The following is a 23214-nucleotide window of genomic DNA, read 5'->3' as shown; positions in this document are numbered from 1 at the left end:
AAAGGCCACTAAAACATACTTTATGTAAAACATAGCATGGAATGATATAACTATTTTGAGTAAAGATAAATGTCAACAGTAGGCTCACATCAGGGCTTTCTGTCGAACGACGATGAAGTCGGGTCTCCCTGCCTTGAAGACGACCCTGGCGTTGGCCTGAACCCACACCCACACACCTGCCTTAGTCAGCAGCCTAAAAATTGTGAAACCAGTCTCTCCTGTTTTTATCACTACAGAGAGATAGAGGGGAGGAGAGAGAGATATAGCGAGGAGGAGAGAGATATAGAGGGGAGGTGAGAGAGATATAGAGGGGAGGTGAGAGAAAGGAGTCAGACTCTGCATCATACTGAGTGTTGGCTTTCAAAACACCAGATGTAAGCTTCAGAAAATGTTTACTCATATGCGTGTGTGTAATGAGTAACTACAATCTAACTCACTTTTGAGGTGGTTGTCTGCGCAGTACATCATGTCAGCAGCATGGATGAACTGGTAACCTGAGCCTCTAGTGACCAACTCTGTCTCAGAGTAACCCAGCACCACTTTACCTCTGGAGGGGATAGAAGAGACACATGGCACACACACACGGCACACACACACACGCGGCACACACACACGGATGTGCAGAGACACACACACAGGTCAATTTATGAAGGTCCGATGCTGTAGCACATATTATTAGAAGAAAACCAACATTGTCCTCTCAAGTTCCCTCTATGTTAGTCCCAGGGAGGGTACAATGTTGTCAGTGATGCTGTGAGATGTGATGGGAGATTGCACACATTGCTTCCCCTTCTTTCAGTACAGTACCTGGTGTCTATACCCATAGGGTTAGGGTAAGGGTTAACACACTACAGGGTTTGGGGGTTACTCTAGTACCTGGTGTCTATACCCATAGGGTTAGGGTTAACACACTACAGGGTTTGGGGGTTAATCCAGTACCTGGTGTCTATACCCATAGGGTTAGGGTTAACACACTACAGGGTTTGGGGGTTACTCCAGTACCTGGTGTCTATACCCATAGGGTTAGGGTAAGGGTTAACACACTACAGGGTTTGGGGGTTACTCCAGTACCTGGTGTCTATACCCATAGGGTTAGGGTAAGGGTTAACACACTACAGGGTTTGGGGGTTACTCTAGTACCTGGTGTCTATACCCATAGGGTTAGGGTAAGGGTTAACACACTACAGGGTTTGGGGGTTACTCCAGTACCTGGTGTCTATACCCATAGGGTTAGGGTTAACACACTACAGGGTTTGGGGGTTACTCCAGTACCTGGTGTCTATACCCATAGGGTTAGGGTAAGGGTTAACACACTACAGGGTTTGGGGGTTACTCCAGTACCTGGTGTCTATACCCATAGGGTTAGGGTAAGGGTTAACACACTACAGGGTTTGGGGGTTACTCCAGTACCTGGTGTCTATACCCATAGGGTTAGGGTAAGGGTTAACACACTACAGGGTTTGGGGGTTACTCTAGTACCTGGTGTCTATACCCATAGGGTTAGGGTAAGGGTTAACACACTACAGGGTTTGGGGGTTACTCCAGTACCTGGTGTCTATACCCATAGGGTTAGGGTAAGGGTTAACACACTACAGGGTTTGGGGGTTACTCCAGTACCTGGTGTCTATACCCATAGGGTTAGGGTTAACACACTACAGGGTTTGGGGGTTACTCCAGTACCTGGTGTCTATACCCATAGGGTTAGGGTAAGGGTTAACACACTACAGGGTTTGGGGGTTACTCCAGTACCTGGTGTCTATACCCATAGGGTTAGGGTAAGGGTTAACACACTTCAGGGTTTGGGGGTTACTCCAGTACCTGGTGTCTATACCCATAGGGTTAGGGTAAGGGTTAACACACTACAGGGTTTGGGGGTTACTCCAGTACCTGGTGTCTATACCCATAGGGTTAGGGTAAGGGTTAACACACTACAGGGTTTGGGGGTTACTCCAGTACCTGGTGTCTATACCCATAGGGTTAGGGTAAGGGTTAACACACTACAGGGTTTGGGGGTTACTCCAGTACCTGGTGTCTATACCCATAGGGTTAGGGTAAGGGTTAACACACTACAGGGTTTGGGGGTTACTCCAGTACCTGGTGTCTATACCCATGGGGGCGAAGTCCAGTCTGTGTTTGGTCTGGAAGAGGAGAGTCTTGGTCCTGATCTCCATGACAGCCGGGGGCTGCAGGGGCGCAGCGATGGCAAGGAGGGCCAGCTGAGCGGGGGTCGTGGCCCCGTCATCCGCCAGCCTCCCCTGACCACACACATACTTCAGACGCCCCTGGAACTTCAACGCCTAGAGGAGAGAGAGAGAGCTCGTGTTGCATACAGTAGTTCATTCACATGTATTTTTAGGCGAGTGCTCTCCATATCATTAATGGATTATGGTTAACCTATGGATCACATTTGATACAGTTGAAGTCAGAAGTTTACATACACCTTAGCCAAATACATTTAAACTCACAATTCCTGACATTAAATCCTAGTAAGAATTCCCTTTCTTAGGTCAGTTAGGATCACCACTTTATTTTAAGAATGTGAAATGTCAGAATAATAGTAGATAAATCATTCTATTTCACCTTTTATTTCTTCAAATGGGAAGACCCATTTGCGACCAAGCTTTAACTTCCTGACTGATGTGATTGAGATGTTGCTTCAATATATCCATATAATTTTGATTCCTCATGATGCCATCTATTCTATGAAGTGCACCAGTCCCTCTTGCAGCAAAGCACCTCCACAACATGATGCTGCCACCCCTCTGCTTCACAGTTGGGATGGTATACTTCGGCTTGCAAGCCTCCCCCTTTTTCCTCCAAACATAACGATGGTCATTATGGCCAAACAGTTCTATTTTCGTTTCATCAGACCAGAGGACATTTCTCCAAAAAGTATGATCTTTGACCCCATATGCAGTTGCAAACCGTAGTCTGGCTTTTTTATGGCGGTTTTGTAGCGGTGGCTTCTTCCTTGCTGAGCGGCCTTTCAAGATATGTCGATAAAAGATTCGTTTTACTGTGGATATAGATATTTTTGAACCCGTTTCCTCCAGCATCTTCACAAGGTCCTTTGCTGTTGTTCTGGGATTGATTTGCACTTTTCACACCAAAGTACGCTCATCTCTAGGAGACAGAACGCGTCTCCTTCCTGAGTGGTATGATGGCTGTGTGGTCCCATGGTGTTTATACTTGCATACTATTGTTTGTACAGATGAACGTGGTACCTTGTGGCATTTGGAAATTGCTCCCAAGGATGAACCAGACTTGTGGAGGTCTACAATTCTTTTTCTGGTGTCTTGGCTGATTCCTTTTGATTTTCCCATGATGTCAAGCAAAGAGGCGCTGAGTTTGAAGGTAGGCCTTGAAATACATCCGCAGGTACACCTCCAATTGACTCAAATTATGTCAATTAGCCTATGAGAAGCTTCTAAAGCCATTACATCATTTTCTGGAATTTTCCAAGCTGTTTAAAGGCACAGTCAACTTAGTGTATGTAAACTTCTGACCCACTGGAATTGTGATACAGTAAATTATAAGTGAAATAGTCTGTCTGTAAACAATTATTGGAAAAATGACTTGTGTCATGCACAAATTAGATGTCCTAACCGACTTGGGAAAACTATAGTTTGTTAACAAGAAACTTGTGGAGTGGTTGGAAAACGAGTTTTAATGACTCCAACCTAAGTGTATGTAAACGTCCGACTTCAACCGTATATGTATTTATCATATCTGTATGTGGTCCTACCAGGAAGCCGGAAGTGTTGTCTAGCAGACAGCGGAAGCGACAGCAGAAGCTTCTCTCTAGGAAGAAGCTGTTGTCTGGAGGAATGTGCTGGGGCAGGTAGCTCATAGACTCACCATCAGGCCTGCTGCTTGATTGCCTGGCTGCAGAAGACAGATGACATTCCAATTAGATACATGTTTGAGATACTTGGGACTGTCCTATTAATAGCTGACCAACCACTAAAATAAACATTTTCAGAGTGCTGTGGTCCATGTACTGTACACACCGTCTGGTCCGGCCTCTGAGTCATTCTGGTTGGGGTTGAGAGTGACGTGAAGCTGACACCGGAACATGGCTCTGTCATCTATGTGGATCAGGTCGTACACACTCTGGTGCACCACATCAGACTGGGCAGCATTATATTCATCCAGAAATGAACCCAGAGTTAACATGCAGAATGCTACAAGTGTCATAAACATAGTGCCCAAGACGTCCATAATTGTACATTGAACGATTCCATAATCAATAAGTTATGATCAGTGCCTTCGGAAAGTATTGACGCCTTGACTTCTCCCACATTGTGTTACGTTACAGCCTTATTCTAAAATGGATTACATCGTTGTTTTCCCTTATCAATCTACACACAATACCCCATAATGAAAAAGCAAAAACTGTTTTTATGACATTTTTGCTAATTTAAGTATTCAGTCCCTTTACTCAGTACTTTGTTGAAGCACCTTTGGCAGCGATTACAGCCTCATGTCCTGTTGGGTATGAAGCTACAAGCTTGGCACACCTGTATTTGGGGAGTTTCTCCCATTCTTCTCTGCAGATCCTCTCAAGCTCTGTCAGGTTGGATGGGGAGCGTCGCTGCACAGCTATTTTCAGGTCTCTCCAGAGATGTTTGATCGGGTTCAAGTCTGGCTGGACCACTTAAGGACATTCAAAGAGTTGTCCCAAAGAGACTTGTCCACTCTTGTGTTGTCTTGGCTGTGTGCTTAGGGTCGTTGTCCTGTTGGAAGGTGAACCTTTGCCTCTGAGTCTTGAGAGCTCTGGAGCAGATTTTCATCAAGGATCTCTCTGCACTTTGCTCCGTTCATCTTTGCCTTGATCTTGACTAGTCTCCCAGTCCCTGCTGCTGAAAAACACCACCACAGCATGATGCTGCCACCCCCATGCTTTACCGTAGGGATGGTGCCAGGTTTCCTCCAGACGTGGCGCTTGGCATTCAGGCCAAAAAGTTCAATCTTGTTTTCATCAGACCAGAGAATCTTGTTTCTCATGGTCTGAGTCCTTTAGGTGCCTTTTGGCAAACTCCAAGCTGGCTGTCATGTATGTACCTTTCTGTCACGACTTCCACCGACGGTGGTTCCTCTCCTTGTTCGGGCGACGCTCGGGGGTCGGCGTTGCCGGCCTACTTACCATCCCCGATCCATGTATCCTTTTCCGTTTGTTTTGTCTTTGGTTCATTCACACCTGGTTTTCATTTGCTTTCATTTCTGTGTGTATATTTACCTATGTTTCCCCGCTTAGGTTTGTGCGGGTTTATTTTCTTGTTGCTTGTGGAGGCTTTCCTCAGTGTATTTCGCGTGTGTTTATTATAGTAAGGTGCGTTGTGTTTTTGTGCCTTATGGGAGTACTGTTAGTTCCCGTTGTCTTGGGCGTTGTTTTTGGGTATTGTACTGTACAATTTTTTTGGACTTGCCTTTATTAAAATATACGCTACACTGACATCTCTGCTCTCCTGCGTTTGACTCCTTTACCTACCTTCAGTGCGTAAACGCAACACTTTTACTGAGGAGTGTTTTCCATCTGGATATTCTACCATAAAGACCTGATTGGTAGTGTGCTGCAGAGACGATTGTCCTTCTGGAAGGTTCTCCCACCTCCACTGAGGAGCTCTGAGAGTGACCATCAGGTTCTTGGTCACCTCCGTGACCAAAGCCCTTCTCCCCCGATTATTCAGTTGGGCTGGGAGGCCAGCTCTAGGAAGTATCTTGGTGGTTCCAAACTTCTTTCATTTAAGAATGATGGAGGCCATTGTGTTCCTGGGGACCTTCAGAGCTGCTGAAATGTTTTGGTACCCTTCCCCATATCAGTGCCTCGACACAATCCTGTCTTAGAGCTCTACGGACCATTTATTCAACCTCATGGCTTGGTTTTTGCTCTGACATGTACTGTCAACTGTGGGACCTTATATAGACAGGTGTGCGCCTTTCCAAATCATGTCCAATCAATGGAATTTACCACAGGTGGACTCCAATTAAGTTGTATACCCATCTCAACAGGATGCATGGAAACAGGATGCACCTGAGCTCAATTTTGAGTCTCATGTCAAAAGATCTGAATACGTGTTAATGTGATATTTCATTTTTTATTTTGAAATAAAAAAAACATGTTTCCGCTTTGTCATTATGGGGTATTGTGTGCAGATTGCTGAACATTTTTATTTGTTGTATCCATTTTAGAATAAGGCTGTAACGTAACAAAATGTGGAAAGAGTCAAGGGGTCTGAATATTTTCCCGAAGGCGCTGTACCTGGTGGAAGCCCAGGTAGTCCTGGATGGTTGGAGAGGCGTAGAAGATGGAGCCATCAGTGGTCACCACCAGGACAAAACCATTCAGGGCCTACGCAGAGAGAGAGAGAGAGAGAGAGAGGATACATGAGACACACACACATGGAATACCTGTCACACACACACACACACACAGCTATACCTGCAGCAGTAGGTTTCCCTCTGAGAGGCTAACTCCGTCTATAGAAGTGGATGTCCATCCTTTCCTCCCGTTCCCACTGACGAGGGCGGCCGGACACTCACTCTTCTTCTGGAGGGTCGCTGCAACACAGGAGAGGAGATAAAACACGACTTTGTTCGTTAGTCCTTAAATGTATTTCTAGAGTACAGTATATTCCTGAGATGGAGACATGGCTGTCTGAAGCATTTGAGACCCTGGGGGAATGCACACTGGCATTTTTTAGGTAAATATTTAAAGCCCCTATTAAGCTAATAAATGATGGGTTTATACGCATAAGATTCTAACAAAGTACAAATCGCTGTCTTTAGAATAACTGTTTGGCCGTTTGAAAGAAGAGAAAACGCACGACGTTGTGATCACATCCAACTTAGATGAAAAAAGCAACTTTCTGAAATCATCCGACAGAGGTTCATCCAGGTCTGATTTTTTTAAATGAGGACATGGGCTCAAAAATGAGGACATGTGCTGTAAGGCTGTGCAGGAAGTGCAGCTCAGTTTCCACCTCATTTTGTGGGCAGTGTGCACATACCCTGTCTTCTCTTGAGAGCCAGGTCTGCCTACAGCAGCCTTTCTTTTTTGGGGCGGCAGGGTAGCCTAGTGGTTAGAGCGTTGGACTAGTAACCAGAAGGCTGCAAGTTCAAACCCCCGCGCTGACAAGGTACAGATCTGTCCTTCTACCCACTGTTCCTAGGCCATCATTGAAAATAAGAATTTGTTCTTAACTGACTTGCCTTGTTAAGTAAAACATTTTTTTTTTAAGTAGCAAGACTATGCTCACTGAGTCTGTACATAGTCAAAGCTTTCCTTAAGTTTGGGTCAGTCACAGTGGTCAGGTATTCTGCCACTGTGTAGTCTCTGTTTAGGGCCAAATAGCATACTATTTTGCTCAGTTTTTTTGTTAATTCTTTCCAATGTGTCAAGCAATTATCTTTTTGTTTTCTCATGATTTGGTTGGGTCTAATTGTGTTGCTGTCCTGAGGCTCTGTGGGGTGTGTTTGTGTTTGTGAACAGAGCCCCAGGACAAGCCTGCTTATGGGACTCTTCTCCAGGTTCATCTGTCTGTAGGTGATGGCTTTGTTATGGAAGGTTCGGGAATCGCTTCCTTTTAGGTGGTTGTAGAATTTAAGGGCTCTTATCTGGATTTTGATAATTAGCGGGTATCGGCCTAATTCTGCTCTGCATGCATTATTTGGTGTTTTACGTTGTACGTGGAGGATATTTTAGCAGTCTCAATTTGGTTTTTGTCCCATTTTGTGAATTCCTGGTTGGTGAGCTATAACTGATTCAAGTATTTTTAGCCAGATTGTAATTGGTATGTCAAATTTTATGTTCCTTTTGATGGCATAGAAGGCTCTTCTTGCATTGTCTCTCAGATCGTTCACAGCTTTGTGGAAGTTATCCGAGGCGCTAATGTATAGGCCGAGGTATGTATCGTTTTTTTGTGTGCTCTAGGGCAACGGTGTCTAGATGGATATTGTACTTGTGGTCCTGGCTACTGGACCTTTTTTGGAACACCATTTTTTCTGTTTTACTGAGATTTACTGTCAGGACCCAGATCTGACAGAATCTGTGCAGAAGATCTACAGTTGACGTCAGAAGTTTACATCCACTTATGTTGGAGTCATTAAAACTCATTTTTCAACCACTCCACAAATTTCTTGTTAACAAACTATAGTTTTGGCAAGTCGGTTAGGACATCTACTTCGTGCATGACACAAGTAATTTTTCCAACAATTGTTTACAGACAGATTATTTAACTTATAATTCACTGTATCACAATTCCAGTGGGTCAGAAGTTTACATACACTAAGTTGCCTGTGCCTTGAAACAGCTTGGAAAATTCCAGAAAATGATGTAATGGCTTTAGAAGCTTCTGAAAGGCTAATTGACATCATTTGAGTCAATTGGAGGTGTACCTGTGGATGTATTTCAAGGCTTACCTTCAATCTCACTGCCTCTTTGCTTGACATCATGAGAAAATCAAACGAAATCAGCCAAGACCTCAGAAAAACAATTGTAGACCTCCACAAGTCTGGTTCATCCTTGGGAGCAATTTCCAAACGCCTGAAGGTACCACGTTCATCTGTACAAACAATAGTACAGTGTGTATGTACTATTGGGACCACGCAGCCGTCATACCGCTCAGGAAGGAGACGCGTTCTGTCTGCTAGAGATTAACGTACTTTGGTGCGAAAAGTGCAAATCAATCACAGAACAACAGCAAAGGACCTTTTGAAGAGGCTGGAGGAAACGGGTACAAAAATATCTATTTCCACAGTAAAACGAGTCCTATATCGACATAACCTGAAAGGCAGCTCTTCAAGGAAGAAGCCACTGCTCCAAAACAGCCATAAAAAAGCCAGACTACGGTTTGCAACTGCACATGAGGACAAAGATCGTACTTTTTGGAGAAATGTCCTCTGGTCTGATGAAACAAAAATAGAACTCTTTGGCCATAATGACCATCGTTATGTTTGGAGGGAAAAGGGGGAGACTTGCAAGCCAAAGAACACCATCCCAACCGTGAAGCACCGGGATGGCAGCATCATGTTGTGGGGGTGCTTTGCCGCAGGAGGGACTGGTGCACTTCACAAAATAGATTACATCATGAGGATGGAACGTATGTGGATATATTGAAGCAACATCTCAAGACATCAGTCAGTAAGTTAAAGCTTGGTCGCAAATGGGTCTTCCAAATAGACAATGACCCCAAGCATACTTCCAAAGTTATGGCAAAAAGACTTAAGGACAACAAAGTAAAGGCATTGGAGTGGCCATCACAAAGCCCTGACCTCAATCCTATAGAACATTTGTGGGCAGACCTGAAAAAGCGTGTGCGAGCAAGGAGGCCTACAAACCTGATTCAGTGACACCAGCTCTGTCAGGAGGAATGGGCCAAAATTCACCCAACTTATTGGGGGAAGCTTGTGGAAGGCTACCCCAAACGTTTGACCCAAGTGAAACAATTTAAAGGCAATGCTACCAAATACTAATTGAGTGTATGTAAACTTCTGACCTACTGGGAATGTGATGAAAGAAATAAAAACTGAAATAAATCACTCTCTACTATTATTCTGACATTTCACATTCTTAAAATAAAGTGCTGATCCTAACTGACCTAAGACAGGGATTTTTTTACGAGGATTAAATGTCAGGAATTGTGAAAAACTGAGTTTAAATGTATCTGGCTAAGGTGTATGTAAACTTCCAACTTCAACTGTAGGTGCTGCTGTAGGCCCTCCTTGGTTGAGGACAGAAGCACCAGATCATCAGCAAACAGTAGACAATTGACTTCAGATTCTAGTTCACTGCAATACGTCCCTGATCATGTTTCACTGTGCTATTTCTGGAACAGACAAGAGTATCAGTGACTTCCTACAGGCCTTACACACACACTAGCAGCTAGAGGTCAACCGATCATGATTTTTCAACGCCGATACCGATACCGATTATCGGAGGACCAAAAAAGCAGATAACGATTAAATCGGTATTTGTAATAATGACAATTACAACTATACTGAATGAACACTTATTTTAACTTAATATAATACATCAATAAAATCAATTTAGCCTCAAATAAATAATGAAACATGTTCAATTTGGTTTAAATAATGCAAAAACAAAGTGTTGGAGAAGAAAGTAAAAGTGCAATATGTGCCATGTAAGAAAGCTAACGTTTAAGTTCCTTGCTCAGAACATGAGAACATATGAAAGTTGGTGGTTCCATTTAACATGAGACTTCAATACTCCAAGGTAAGAGGTTTAGGTTGTAGTTAATATAGTATTTATAGGACTATTTCCCTCTATACCATTTGTATTTCATATACCTTTGACTAATGGATGTTCTTATAGGCACTATAGTATTGCCAGTGTAACAGTATAGCTTCCATCCCTACATGGGCTCGAACCAGGAACACATCGACAACAGCCACACTCAAAGCATCGTTACCCATCGCTCCACAAAAGCCTGCGGCCCTTGCAGAGCAAGGGGAATAACTACTCCAAGTCTCAGAGCGAGTGACGTTTGAAACGCTATTAGCACCCAGCAAACTAGCTAGCCATTTCACATCAGTTACACGAGCCATTAGGCTGATAAGCTTGAAGTCATAAACATCGCTGTGCTTGCAAAGAGCTGCTGGCAAAACGCACGAAAGTGCTGTTTGAATGAATGATTACGAGCCTGCTACTGCTCAGTCAGACTGCTCTATCAAATCAGACTTAATTATAACATAATAACACACAGAAATACGAGCCTTTGGTCATGAATATGGTCGAATCTGTAAACTATCATTTCGAAAACAAAACATTTATTATTTCAGTGAAATACAGAACCGTTCTGTAATTTATCTAACGGGTGGCATCCCTAAGTCTAAATATTCTTGTTACATTGCACAACCTTCAATGTTATATCTTAATTCCGTAAAATTCTGGCAAATTAGTTTGCAATGAGCCAGGCTTCCCAAACTGTTGCATATACCCTGACTCTGCGAGCAATGAACGCAAGAGAAATGACGCAATTTCACCTGGTTAATATTGCCTGCTAACCTGGATTAGTAGTTATAACTAGTGATTATGATTGATTGATTGTTTTTTATACGATAAGTTTAATGCTAGCTAGCAACTTACCTTGGCTTCTACTGCATTCACGTAACAGGCAGGCTCCTCGTGGAGTGCAATGGTTAGAGCGTTGGATCAGTTAACTGTAAGGTTGCAAGATTGGATCCCCCGAGCTGACAAGTTGAAAATCTGTCGCACAGCCCCTGAACAAGGCAGTTAACCCACCGTTCCTAGGCCGTCATTGAAAATAAGAATGTGCTCTTAACTGACTTGCCTAATTAAATAAAGGTCTAAAAAAATATATATATTATTATTCAAAAAAATTTAAATCTGAAATTAGCCCCCAAAAATACAGATTTCCGATTGTTATGAAATCGGCCCTAATTAATCGGCCATTCTGATTAATCGGTAGACCTCTACTAGCAGCCCTCCCCTGTGTGAGTATGACAACAGGACATGGCAGAAAGCATAGAAAATGATTATCGCTTCATATGAGCCGTGTGTGTGGAGGGTCACCAGATAACTCATGGAGGTCGTTTGGGTTGAAAGCGGCAGCAGTTTTATGGCTGTAGTCCTTAGCTTGAAGTCTGTATTCGTCTGGCTTCTGGTTCTTAAAGGAAGTAGTTGAAGGTCTGTGTTCTCTAGGCCAGTTGTAATCTAATCTCTGTTCTCTGGCTGGCGTTCATTCAGCACTGAGATCCTCCTTTCCTTCTCCCAATGACTCAACGGCACGGCAACAAACTCCCCCGTCTTGACTCTTTATCTCCAAGCCCCCTTCCCCTCCTTACAAAATAAAAGACTCTTTGATGAACTAGCATCTCTCCACAACCTAAAAACTAAAAGAGTCAGGACGATGTACACACTTCTTTCACTGCAGACTCAAAGCATCATAATGTCACCTAATACATCCAGCATTGCAAAAGTTGTGAGCACACAGGGCTGTACAAAATGTGAAATATTTAACTTCATTCAATGAAACATAACAAATTGGAAAGATTTAGTAACTTTCCACTTTCACAACTTGTCGCTCTACACAGTAACCCTATACCCTCTGTCTAACCTCCCTCCTCCCTTGCTTTGGTTTTGCCCCCCTTCACTCACATCCCTTCCTGCCTCCCTTCCTCTTCCTCTACTCTCTCTCCATCCTCTACTGGGCTCTGTGTGCTGGCGAGGTGAAGAGTTCACACAAACACGCTGCACGCCACGCCAGAGAGATGTGGTCTGTGAGACGGGAGGGGGGCTAAACTGGCTTTCTACACTACACTACAATACAGGACAGGATATGCAGCTTTACTTGATATTCAATTTGGGTTAGATCTGGTTTCAGGTCTGGTTTCAGGTATCCTAGAGACAGAGGCGTGGGAGACTACAGTACAGTACTGTACATTCAGAGAGTTAGTTTACGTTAAGTTTAGCTTTCAGTTCAACACATCACCATGCCCTGTCCTGTTCTCCTACCCTGTCCTGTCATATACTGTCCTTTCCTGTCATATACTGTCCTGTCCTGTCATATACTGTCCTGTTCTCCTACACTGCCCTGTCCTGTCATATACTGCCCTGTCCTGTCATATACTGTCCTGTTCTCCTACACTGCCCTGTCATGTGGTCCTATACTGTCCTGTCATATACTGCCCTGTCCTGTCATATACTGTCCTGTTCTCCTACACTGCCCTGTCATATCCTGACCTGTCCTGTCATATACTGCCCTGTCCTGTCATATACTGTCCTGTTCTCCTACACTGCCCTGTCATATCCTGCCCTGTCCTGTCATATCCTGCCCTGTCCTGTGGTCCTATACTGTCCTGTCATATACTGTCCTGTCCTGTCATATACTGTCCTGTCATATACTGTCCTGTCATATACTGACCTGTCCTGTCATATACTGCCCTGTCCTGTCATGTCCTGTCATATACTGTTCTGTCCTGTCATATACTGCCCTGTCCTGTCATATACTGTCCTGTCCTGTCATATACTGTCCTGTCCTGTCATATACTTCCCTGTCCTGTCATGTCCTGTCATATACTGCCCTGTCCTATACTGCCCTGTCCTGTCATATACTGTCATGTCCTGTCATATACTGCCCTGTCCTGTCATATACTGCCCTGTCCTGTCATATACTGTCCTGTCCTGTCATATACTGTCCTGTTCTCCTACACTGCCCTGTCCTATAAATATTCTGCCCTGTCCTGTCATATACTGTCCTGTTCTCCTACACTGCCCTGTCATGTGGTCCTATACTGTCCTGTCATATACTGCCCTGTCCTGTCATATACTGTCCTGTTCTCCTACACTGCCCTGTCATATCCTGCCCTGTCCTGTCATATCCTGCCCTGTCCTGTGGTCCTATACTGTCCTGTCATATACTGTCCTGTCCTGTCATATCATATACTTCCCTGTCCTGTCATGTCCTGTCATATACTGCCCTGTCCTGTCATATACTGCCCTGTCCTGTCATATACTGCCCTGTCCTGTCATATACTGCCCTGTCCTGTCATATACTGTCCTGTCCTGTCATATACTGCCCTGTCCTGTCATATACTGTCCTGTCCTCTCATATACTGTCCTGTCCTGTCATATACTACCCTGTCCTGTCATATACTGTCCTGTCCTGTCATATACTGTCCTGTCCTGTCATATACTACCCTGTCCTGTCATATACTGCCCTGTCCTGTCATATACTGTCCTGTCATATCCTGCCCTGTCCTGTGGTCCTATACTGTCCTGTCATATACTGTCCTGTTGTCCTATACTGTCCTGTCATATTCTGCCCTGTCCTGTCATATACTGTCCTGTCATATCCTGCCCTGTCCTGTGGTCCTATACTGTCCTGTCATATACTGTCCTGTTCTCCTATACTGTCCTGTCATATACTGCCCTGTCCTGTGGTCCTATACTGTCCTGTCATATACCGCCCTGTCCTGTTGTCCTCTACTGTCCTGTCATGTCATATATTGTCCTGTCATATACTGCCCTGTCCTGTTCTCCTATACTGTCCTGTCATATAGTGTCCTGTCACATACTGTCCTGTCCTGTTCTCCTATACCATTCTGTCCTGTCCTCCAATACTGTCATGTCCTCCTATACTGTCATGTATTTTACTGTCCTGTCCTCCAATACTGTCATGTCCTCCTATACTGTCCTGTCTCGTATTTTACTGTCCTGTCCTCCTATACTGTCCTGTCTTGTCTTTTACTGTCCTCCAATACTGTCCTGTCCTCCTATACTGTCCCGTCTTGTCTTTTACTGTCCTGTCCTCCAATACTGTCATGTCCTCCTATACCGTCATGTCCTATACTGTCCCGTCCTCCTATAGTGTCCTGTCTTGTCTTTTACTGTCCTGTCCTGTCATATACTGTCCTGTGTGTCCTTTCCTCCTATACTGTCCAGTCCTCCTATATTGTCCTTTACTGTCCTGTCCTCCTGTCCTGTCCTATACTATCCTGTCTTTTTCATTTTTCTTTTAAAGTTATTGAGGGGCCCCTTAGGGTAGTTAGTACAGCACATACATAACCTGTGTACCAGCCCCCAGGCTCTCTCACACCACACAAAGGTCATACACATACTGTACACATACAGTACACCAGTGGAGGCTGGCTCATATTAATGGGTGGAATGGAATGGTATCAACCACATGGAAACCACGTGTTTTATGTGTTTGATACCATTCCATTGACTCCATTCTCGCCATTATTATGAGCTGTCCTCCCCTCAGTGTGTACAGCCCCCCCACTGCTGTACACTCACTGTACACATACTGTACACATACTGTACACACAACAAATCCTGACTTGAAATATTGGCTTGTGCCTGTCTGCAACCAGTTGGTGCTAAACATTGGTAGGCTAAGTACGTCAAAGACACTTTAATCACTTGGTGTAACAGAGGTAGTACAGTCACCTCCTGGCAGCAGAGGCAGTTGTGACAGACAGTACGCACTAAACTAGAGCATGTAGTTATCAGGAGTTGACTGTTCATCTTAACAATATCCAATCCATTAGAGGATTGTGAACAACTCAACTCAATTCAAAGGGGCTTTTTGGCGTGGGAAACCTATGTGGGCGTTGCCAAAGCAAGTGAAATAAACAACTAAAAATGACAGTGGAAACTGTGGTGTGGTAGGCCAGGGTTAGGTTAATGACTGAACTAACTGGGCCTCAACCCTGCTCACCCCTCCCCCTTACCCCCTCACCTTTTCTTATCAACAAACACAGGAAACAGAGGCCTCATGATTAGCCAGGCACGTAGGGATGTGCATCTTTCCCTTTCAAGACGATTCGATATGTATCTAGATACTTGTGCTCCAATACGATACAGGAATGATACATTTTGGTTTGAAACGATTCAATGCAATTCGGTTTGATTAGAGGAACGAATCAATGTGATTCGGTTTGATGCGATAAGATTCGATGCATTAACAGTTATTGCATAAACACATACATTTTTCATTCTAAATTACAATCTGCTGCTGATGGAGTTCTTTAGCTGGGCCTCTCTGAGCTAGATCTGTCTGAGCTTACTTCTCTGTGTGTGTGTGTGTGTGCAAATGATGTACAGAGTTTACAAAACATAAAAACATTAGGAACACCTTCCTAATATTAAGTTGCACTCCATTTTGCCTCAGAACAGCCTCAATTCGTCGGGGCATCAAACCGTTGGGACTACAAGGCATAGAAAACGTTCCACAGGGATGCTTCTCCAAGTTGGCTGGATGCCTTTGGGTGGTGGGCCATTCTTGGTACACAAGGGAAACTGTTGAGCGTGAAAAACCCAGCAGCATTGCAGTTCTTGACACAATCAAACCGGTGCATCTGGCACCTTACTACCATACCCCTTTCAAAGGCACTTAAATATTTTGCCTTGCCCATAGACCCTCTGAATGGTACACATACACAATCCATGTCTCAACTGTCTCAAGGCTTAAAAATCATTCTTTAACCGGTCTCCTCCCCTTCATCTACGCTGATTGAAGTGACATCAATAAGATATTATAACTTTCACCTGGATTCATGTCATGGAAATGTTTTGTACGCTCAGTGTATATGTCTATGGTGGATGTAGTCACCTGAGCTGAGCCATAAGGGAGACTAGTGGGCATCTACCACCCCACTACCAGATTGTGGGGGGGGGGGGGGGGGCAATGCAAACTGTTTTTTTCTCCCCTCACTTTTGATCTGAAATTCACCATCACTTACTTGTCATTTTTTCAGATTAAAATTGTCTGAGCTAGTAATGTGTAGATATTTAACTTTACAAATGATCTATGACATAGCCAATGAATATAGAGCCTTGAATTTCACCCTCGTCTCAAAATCGAATGGTTTTGACTGTTTGAAAGTTTTTATGAAGCGCTTCTCCTCCTGCTTGGACCATGTAGTGCCGCTTACAAAAGTGATTGCTGTCCTCGTTTTGAAATGATCAACTTTACCCTGTACAGTGGGGCAAAAAAGTATTTAGTCAGCCAACAATTGTGCAAGTTCTCCCACTTAAAAAGATGAGAGAGGCCTGTAATTTTCATCATAGGTACACTTCAACTATGACAGACAAAATGAGAAGAAAAAAATCCAGAAAATCACATTGTAGGATTGTTAATGAATTTATTTGCAAATTATGGTGGAAAATAAGTATTTGGTCAATAACAAAAGTTTATCTCAATACTTTGTACATACCTTTTTTTGGCAATGACAGGTCAAATGTTTTCTGTAAGTCTTCACAAGGTTTTCACACACTGTTGCTGGTATTTTGGCCCATTCCTCCATGCAGATCTCCTCTAGAGCAGTGATGTTTTGGGGCTGTTGCTGGGCAACACAGACTTTCAACTCCCTCCAAAGATTTTCTATGGGGTTGAGATCTGGAGACTGGCTAGGCCAATCCAGGACCCTGAAATGCTTCTTACGAAGCCACTCCTTCGTTGCCCGGGCGGTGTGTTTGGGATCATTGTCATGCTGAAAGAGCCAGCCACGTTTCATCTTCAATGCCCTTGCTGATGGAAGGAGGTTTTCACTCAAAATCTCACGACACATGGCCCCATTCATTCTTTCCTTTACATGGATCAGTCGTCCTGGTCCCTTTGCAGAAAAACTGCCCCAAAGCATGATGTTTCCACCCCCATGCTTCACAGTAGGTATGGTGTTCTTTGGATGCAACTCAGCATTCTTTGTCCTCCAAACACAACGAGTTGAGTTTTTACCAAAAAGTTATATTTTGGTTTCATCTGACCATATGACATTCTCCCAATCTTCTTCTGGATCATTCAAATGCTCTCTAGCAAACTTCAGACGGGCCTGGACATGTACTGGCTTAAGCAGGGAGACACGTCTGGCACTGCAGGATTTGAGTCCCTGGCGGCATAGTGTGTTACTTTGGTCCCAGCTCTCTGCAGGTCATTCACTAGGTCCCCCCATGTGGTTCTGGGATTTTTGCTCACCGTTCTTGTGATCATTTTGACCCCACGGGGTGAGATCTTGCGTGGAGCCCCAGATCGAGGGAGATTATCAGTGGTCTTGTATGTCTTCCATTTCCTAATAATTGCTCCCACAGTTGATTTCTTCAAACCAAGCTGCTTACCTTTTGCAGATTCAGTCTTCCCAGCCTGGTGCAGGTCTACAATTTTGTTTCTGGTGTCCTTTGACAGCTCTTTGGTCTTGGTCATAGTGGAGTTTGGAGTGTGACTGTTGGAGGTTGTGGACAGGTGTCTTTTATACTAATAACAAGTTCAAACAGGTGCCAATAATACAGGTTAATGAGTGTAGGACAGAGGAGCCTCTTAAAGAAGAAGTTACAGGTCTGTGAGAGACAGAAATCTCCTGCTTGTATGTGACAAAATACTTATTTTCCACCATAATTTGCAAATAAATTCATTAAAAATTAATTCTCATTTTGTCTGTCATAGTTGAAGTGTACCTATGATGAAAATACCGGCCTCTCTCATCTTTTTAAGTGGGAGAACTTGCACAATTGGTGGCTGACTAAAGACTTTTTTGAACCACTGTATATCTAAAAATGACCATATACACAGATTGTTTAAAGCAAAAACACAATTTTCTATTTCAAATGACATTCATTCAAATTTACAACAGTGCACAGTTTGACTCGGGGTTGATTGGCATGCAAAATGACTTGTAGATCAATGACTGTCAACGCAGTTACATGTTTAGTTCATACACTGAAGGAGAGGACAGTTGTCACAAAATATGAGATGTATTTTTGGAAGGTAGAAAGAAATTAATATGAGCACAAAATGTCAGTGAAATGACAATTCGTAACGTTTGAATCGATTTTCTGACCAACGAAGCTAAATTTGTATCGGTTTGGGATCCCACAGACCGATGCACTCATCTTAAACATTTGAACCTGTGGGGATTCGTTACATCCTTACAGCCAGGCCAAAACACACACAGCTGCACCAACGCTCAGATACACACATCTGACTGGCCCTGGGGGCTGATGACAGCACAACCTCAAATAACAAAAGTGAATGTAGCCAGTGGGCAACAACAACAACATCATAATAAAGGTTCTCTGGATAAGTATAAGCTAAGGCTCCCTGTTGCTATGGGGAGAGGGAGTAACCATAGTAACCAACACTAGGCGATGTGGATATAGCCTCACCTGGGGCTTATTCACAAGGGTGCCATGTTTATAGAGTGCTTAGATAGAAATGTGTTATCTAGAACAGACATGGTACTAAGAATAACAAATCCTATCAGCTCTATACTGTATATTTCTATCTGCAATGTTTCTGATCTATACATTGGCTTAACTTAAAAGCACAGACCTTTAGTCACCTAAGTATACATCAGTGGCAGTCAGTGCCATTTAAGATGAGGAAGGACAATTTAAAAAATGATGAGCATGGCCTTATTTCTAATACAGCATATTGGGTGACTGTCATTCATATTCCATTCATCCAGTCGCACAATCAATACCACCTTGCACACTCATGCCTGCATCTAGCTGATCTAGGGTGCAATTCTATTGGACAAATTAATGTACAGTGGGGAGAACAAGTATTTGATACACTGCCGATTTTGCAGGTTTTCCTACTTATAAAGCATGTAGAGGTCTGTAATTGTTATCATAGGTACACTTCAACTGTGAGAGAAAAAAATCCAGAAAATCACATTGTATGATTTTGAATGAATGAATTTGCATTTTATTGCATGACATAAGTATTTGATCACCTACCAAACAGTAAGAATTCCGGCTCTCACAGACCTGTTAGTTTTTCTTTAAGAAGCCCTCCTGTTCTCCACTCATTACCTGTATTAACTGCACCTGTTTGAACTCGTTACCTGTATAAAAGACACCTGTCCACAAACTCAATCAAACAGACTCCAACCTCTCCACAATGGCCAAGACCAGAGAGCTGTGTAAGGACATCAGGATAAGGACATCAGGATATAATTATAGACCTGCACAAGGCTGGGATGGGCTACAGGACAATAGGCAAGCAGCTTTGTGAGAAGGCAACAACTGTTGGCGCAATTATTAGAAAATGGAAGAAGTTCAAGATGACGGTCAATCACCCTCGGTCTGGGGCTCCATGCAAGATCTCACCTCGTGGGGCATCAATGATCATGAGGAAGGTGAGGGATCAGCCCAAAACTACACGGCAGGACCTGGTCAATGACCTGAAGAGAGCTGGTACCACAGTCTCAAAGAAAACCATTAGTAACACACTATGCCGTCATGGATTAAAATCCTGCAGCGCACGCAAGGTCCCCCTGCTCAAGCCAGTGCATGTCCAGGCCCGTCTGAAGTTTGCCAATGACCATCTGGATGATCCAGAGGAGGAATGGGAGAAGGTTATGTGGTCTGATGAGACAAAATAGAGCTTTTTGGTCTAAACTCCACTCGCCATGTTTGGAGGAATAAGAAGGATGAGTACAACCCCAAGAACACCATCCCAACCGTGAAGCATGGAGGTGGAAACATCATTTTGATTTGATTTGATTAATATACAGATTTTTAAAGGATTTATACTTTTACTTTTGATACTTGAATACATTTAAAACCAAAATACTTTTAGACTTTTACTCAAGTAGAATTTCACTGGCTGACTTTTTATTAAGGTATCTAAACTTTTAGTCAAGTATGACAATTGGGTACTTTTCTCACCACTGCCAGTTTGTCGCGTGCGGCTTTGCAGTAACACATACCACATGGCTACGCAGACACGCTTGTACATTTATTTTGCAACGCTCACGCTTGCAAACGTGGCCGGTGAGATTTGCATGTTAGGCTGGAGACGGATAACAGGTTGTTACAGGATGACATACGGTGGAAAGGATACAGCCGCTCAGCAGAGGGGATTGGAGCAGTGGGGACATGTATCAGAGAGGCCTGATCTAATGCTCCTCCAGGTGGAGGGAGTCAGTCTCTTCTGCACTCTCTTTCTTTCCCAGTCTTTTTCCACCTCAGACCTTTTCACTCTCTCTCCCTCTCGGTCTCTCTACTTTTCCCTCTCTCTCTCAAGTCTCGCTATCTCTCACTATCTTTCAGTGTTCCGATCCTTGATAAAACTCTTCCTATTGCACTACTTTTGGCCAGACCATAAGGTGCCATTTCAGATATGTCCATGGACTTAGCCGTTCTCAGTAGGCTGGAAACTTGAATTTCTCTCACACAGGTTCTGAGTGAACGTTTGAGTTGCAGAGTACTTATCTTCAGATAGGATTCTTCCCTCTAACAAAACATATAAACTCTACAACACATCCTGCTCTGTGACTGACTAGTTAACTGGGGAAGTAGCTGCATATTTGGCAGCTGTATGTCAGTATCAAGAGGCCTAAGTCTCCATACAGTAGCAGCCTGTGTTGTCTGTGGCTACAGTGGATGTAGAAAGCTGTAGGACTACGACAACCGCTACAGAATATGGCGTCATCGTCCCATGGACTGGTCTGACATGTTGATGTTTGTTAGAGTTTCGCTATCACCTAGGTGCTGGAAAGCCCCCCCCCCCCCCAACTCACATCCACACACACAAACACACACTCACAACACACACACTCACAACACATACACAAACACACACTCACAACATATACACACACCCTTGTCAAGAACCCGCATTTTGTGCCACTGTTCTTCAGAGCTTCTAGGACTCCTCCCCCCTACCTCCCCTCTTGATACCTCCCCCTGTCTCACCCCGCCTCCCCCATGAGCTCCATCAACAGCACTGCTCAGCAGCTTGATAACAGTACCTAAGAGACTTTCGTCATTGTTGGTAATCAGGCCTACTACAGTCTGCAGACAACACAACAGTAGTAGGCCTGATTACCAACAATGACGAGACAGCCTACAGGGAGGAGGTGAGGGCCCTGGGAGTGTGGTGCCAGAAAAACAACCTCTCACCCAACGTCAACAAAACAAAGGAGCTGATCATGGACTTCAGGAAACAGCAGAGGGAGCACCCCCCTATCCACATCGACGGGACCGCAGTGGAGAAGGTGGAAAGCTTCAAGTTCCGAGGGCCCTCACCTCCTCCCTGTAGGCCGTCTCGTCGTTGTTGGTAATCAATCCTACCACTGTTGTGTCGTCCGCAAACTTGATGATTGAGTTGGAGGCGTGTGTGGCCACGCAGTTGTGGGTGAACAGGGAGTACAGGAGAGGGCTCAGAACGCACCCTTGTAGGGCCCCAGTGTTGAGGATCAGCGGGGTGGAGATGTTGTTACCTACCCTCACCACCTGGGGGCGGCCCGTCAGGAAGTCCAGTACCCAGTTGCACAGGGCAATAGGGTCTCGAGCTTGATGACTTGTTTGGAGGGTACTATGGTGTTAAATGCTGAGCTGTAGTCGATGAACAGCATTCTCACATAGGTATTCCTCTTGTCCAGATGGGTTAGGGCAGTGTGCAGTGTGGTTGAGATTGCATCGTCTGTGGACCTATTTGGGCGGTAAGCAAATTGGAGTGGGTCTAGGGTGTCAGGTAGGGTGGAGGTGATATGGTCCTTGACTAGTCTCTCAAAGCACTTCATGATGACGGAGGTGAGTGCTACGGGTCGGTAGTCATTTAGCTTTGTTACCTTAGCTTTCTTGGAAACAGGAACAATGGTGGCCCTCTTGAAGCATGTGGGAACAGCAGACTGGGATAGGGATCGATTGAATATGTCCGTAAACACACCAGCCAGCTGGTCTGCGCATGCTCTGAGGGCGCGGCTGGGGATGCTGTCTGGGCCTGCAGCCTTGCGAGGGTTATCACGTTTAAATGTTTTACTCGCCTCGGTTGCAGTGAAGGAGAGTCCGCATGTTTTGGTTGCGGGCCGTGTCAGTGGCACTGTATTGTCCTCAAAGTGGGCAAAAAAGTTATTTAGTCTGCCTGGGAGCAAAGCATCCTGGTCCGTGATTGGGCTGGTTTTCTTTTTGTAATCCGTGATTGACTGTAGACCCTGCCACATACCTCGTGTCTGAGCCGTTGAATTGCGATTCTACTTTGTCTCTATACTGAGGCTTAGCTTGTTTGATTGCCTTTCGGAGGGAATAGCTACACTGTTTGTATTCGGTCATGTTTCCGGTCACCTTGCCCTGATTAAAAGCAGTGGTTCGCGCTTTCAGTTTCACGCGAATGCTGCCATCAATCCACGGTTTCTGGTTTGGGAATGTTTTAATCGTTGCTATGGGAACGACATCTTCAACACACGTTCTAATGAACTCGCTCACCGAATCAGCGTATTCGTCAATGTTGTTGTCTGACGCAATACGAAACATATCCCAGTCCACGTGATGGAAGCAGTCTTGGAGCGTGGAATCAGATTGGTCGGACCAGCGTTGAACAGACCTCAGTGTGGGGGCTTCTTGTTTTAGCTTCTGTCTGTAGGCAGGGAGCAACAAAATGGAGTCGTGGTCAGCTTTTCCGAAGGGAGGGCGGGAGAGGGCCTTATATGCATCGCGGAAGTTAGAATAGCAATGATGCAAGGTTTTACCAGCCCTGGTTGCGCAATCGATATGCTGAAACAGTTTAGGTCTTGTTTTCAGATTAGCCTTGTTAAAATCCCCTGCTGCAATGAATGCAGCCTCAGGATATATGGATTCCAGTTTGCAAAGAGTCAAATAAAGTTCGTTCAGAGCCATCGATGTGTCTGCTTGGGGGGGAATATATACGGCTGTGATTATAATCAAAGAGAATTCCCTTGGTAGATAATGCGGTCGACATTTGATTGTGAGGAATTCTCAAACCA

The 23214-nt window shown here is 44.3% G+C and overlaps 1 protein-coding gene across 3 annotated transcripts in view; it reads right to left on the bottom strand.

Annotated features, from left to right (window-relative positions):
* Positions 1–23214, bottom strand: part of LOC109868195 (uncharacterized) — a 38846-nt gene that overhangs the window by 4709 nt on the left and 10923 nt on the right. For 2 of the 3 annotated variants that reach the window (XR_004205006.1, XM_031802958.1), the window contains 7 exons: positions 6443–6561; positions 6263–6352; positions 4011–4131; positions 3746–3885; positions 2095–2297; positions 438–547; positions 89–230 (listed from right to left, as the gene is read on the bottom strand). Coding sequence is in view for 2 of the 3 variants with exons in the window: in XM_031802958.1 (XP_031658818.1) it covers positions 89–230; positions 438–547; positions 2095–2297; positions 3746–3885; positions 4011–4131; positions 6263–6352; positions 6443–6561 (925 nt within the window). In the remaining variant the exon portion in view is untranslated. Of the gene's footprint in view, positions 1–88; positions 231–437; positions 548–2094; positions 2298–3745; positions 3886–4010; positions 4132–6262; positions 6562–23214 lie in introns of all 3 variants that reach the window. The other variant, XM_031802959.1, reaches the window with a different exon arrangement.

This window comes from Oncorhynchus kisutch, linkage group LG23 (assembly GCF_002021735.2).
Source record: "Oncorhynchus kisutch isolate 150728-3 linkage group LG23, Okis_V2, whole genome shotgun sequence".
NCBI classification, from domain to species: Eukaryota; Metazoa; Chordata; class Actinopteri; order Salmoniformes; family Salmonidae; genus Oncorhynchus; species Oncorhynchus kisutch.
This window is presented reverse-complemented; position numbering and strand designations above follow the sequence as displayed.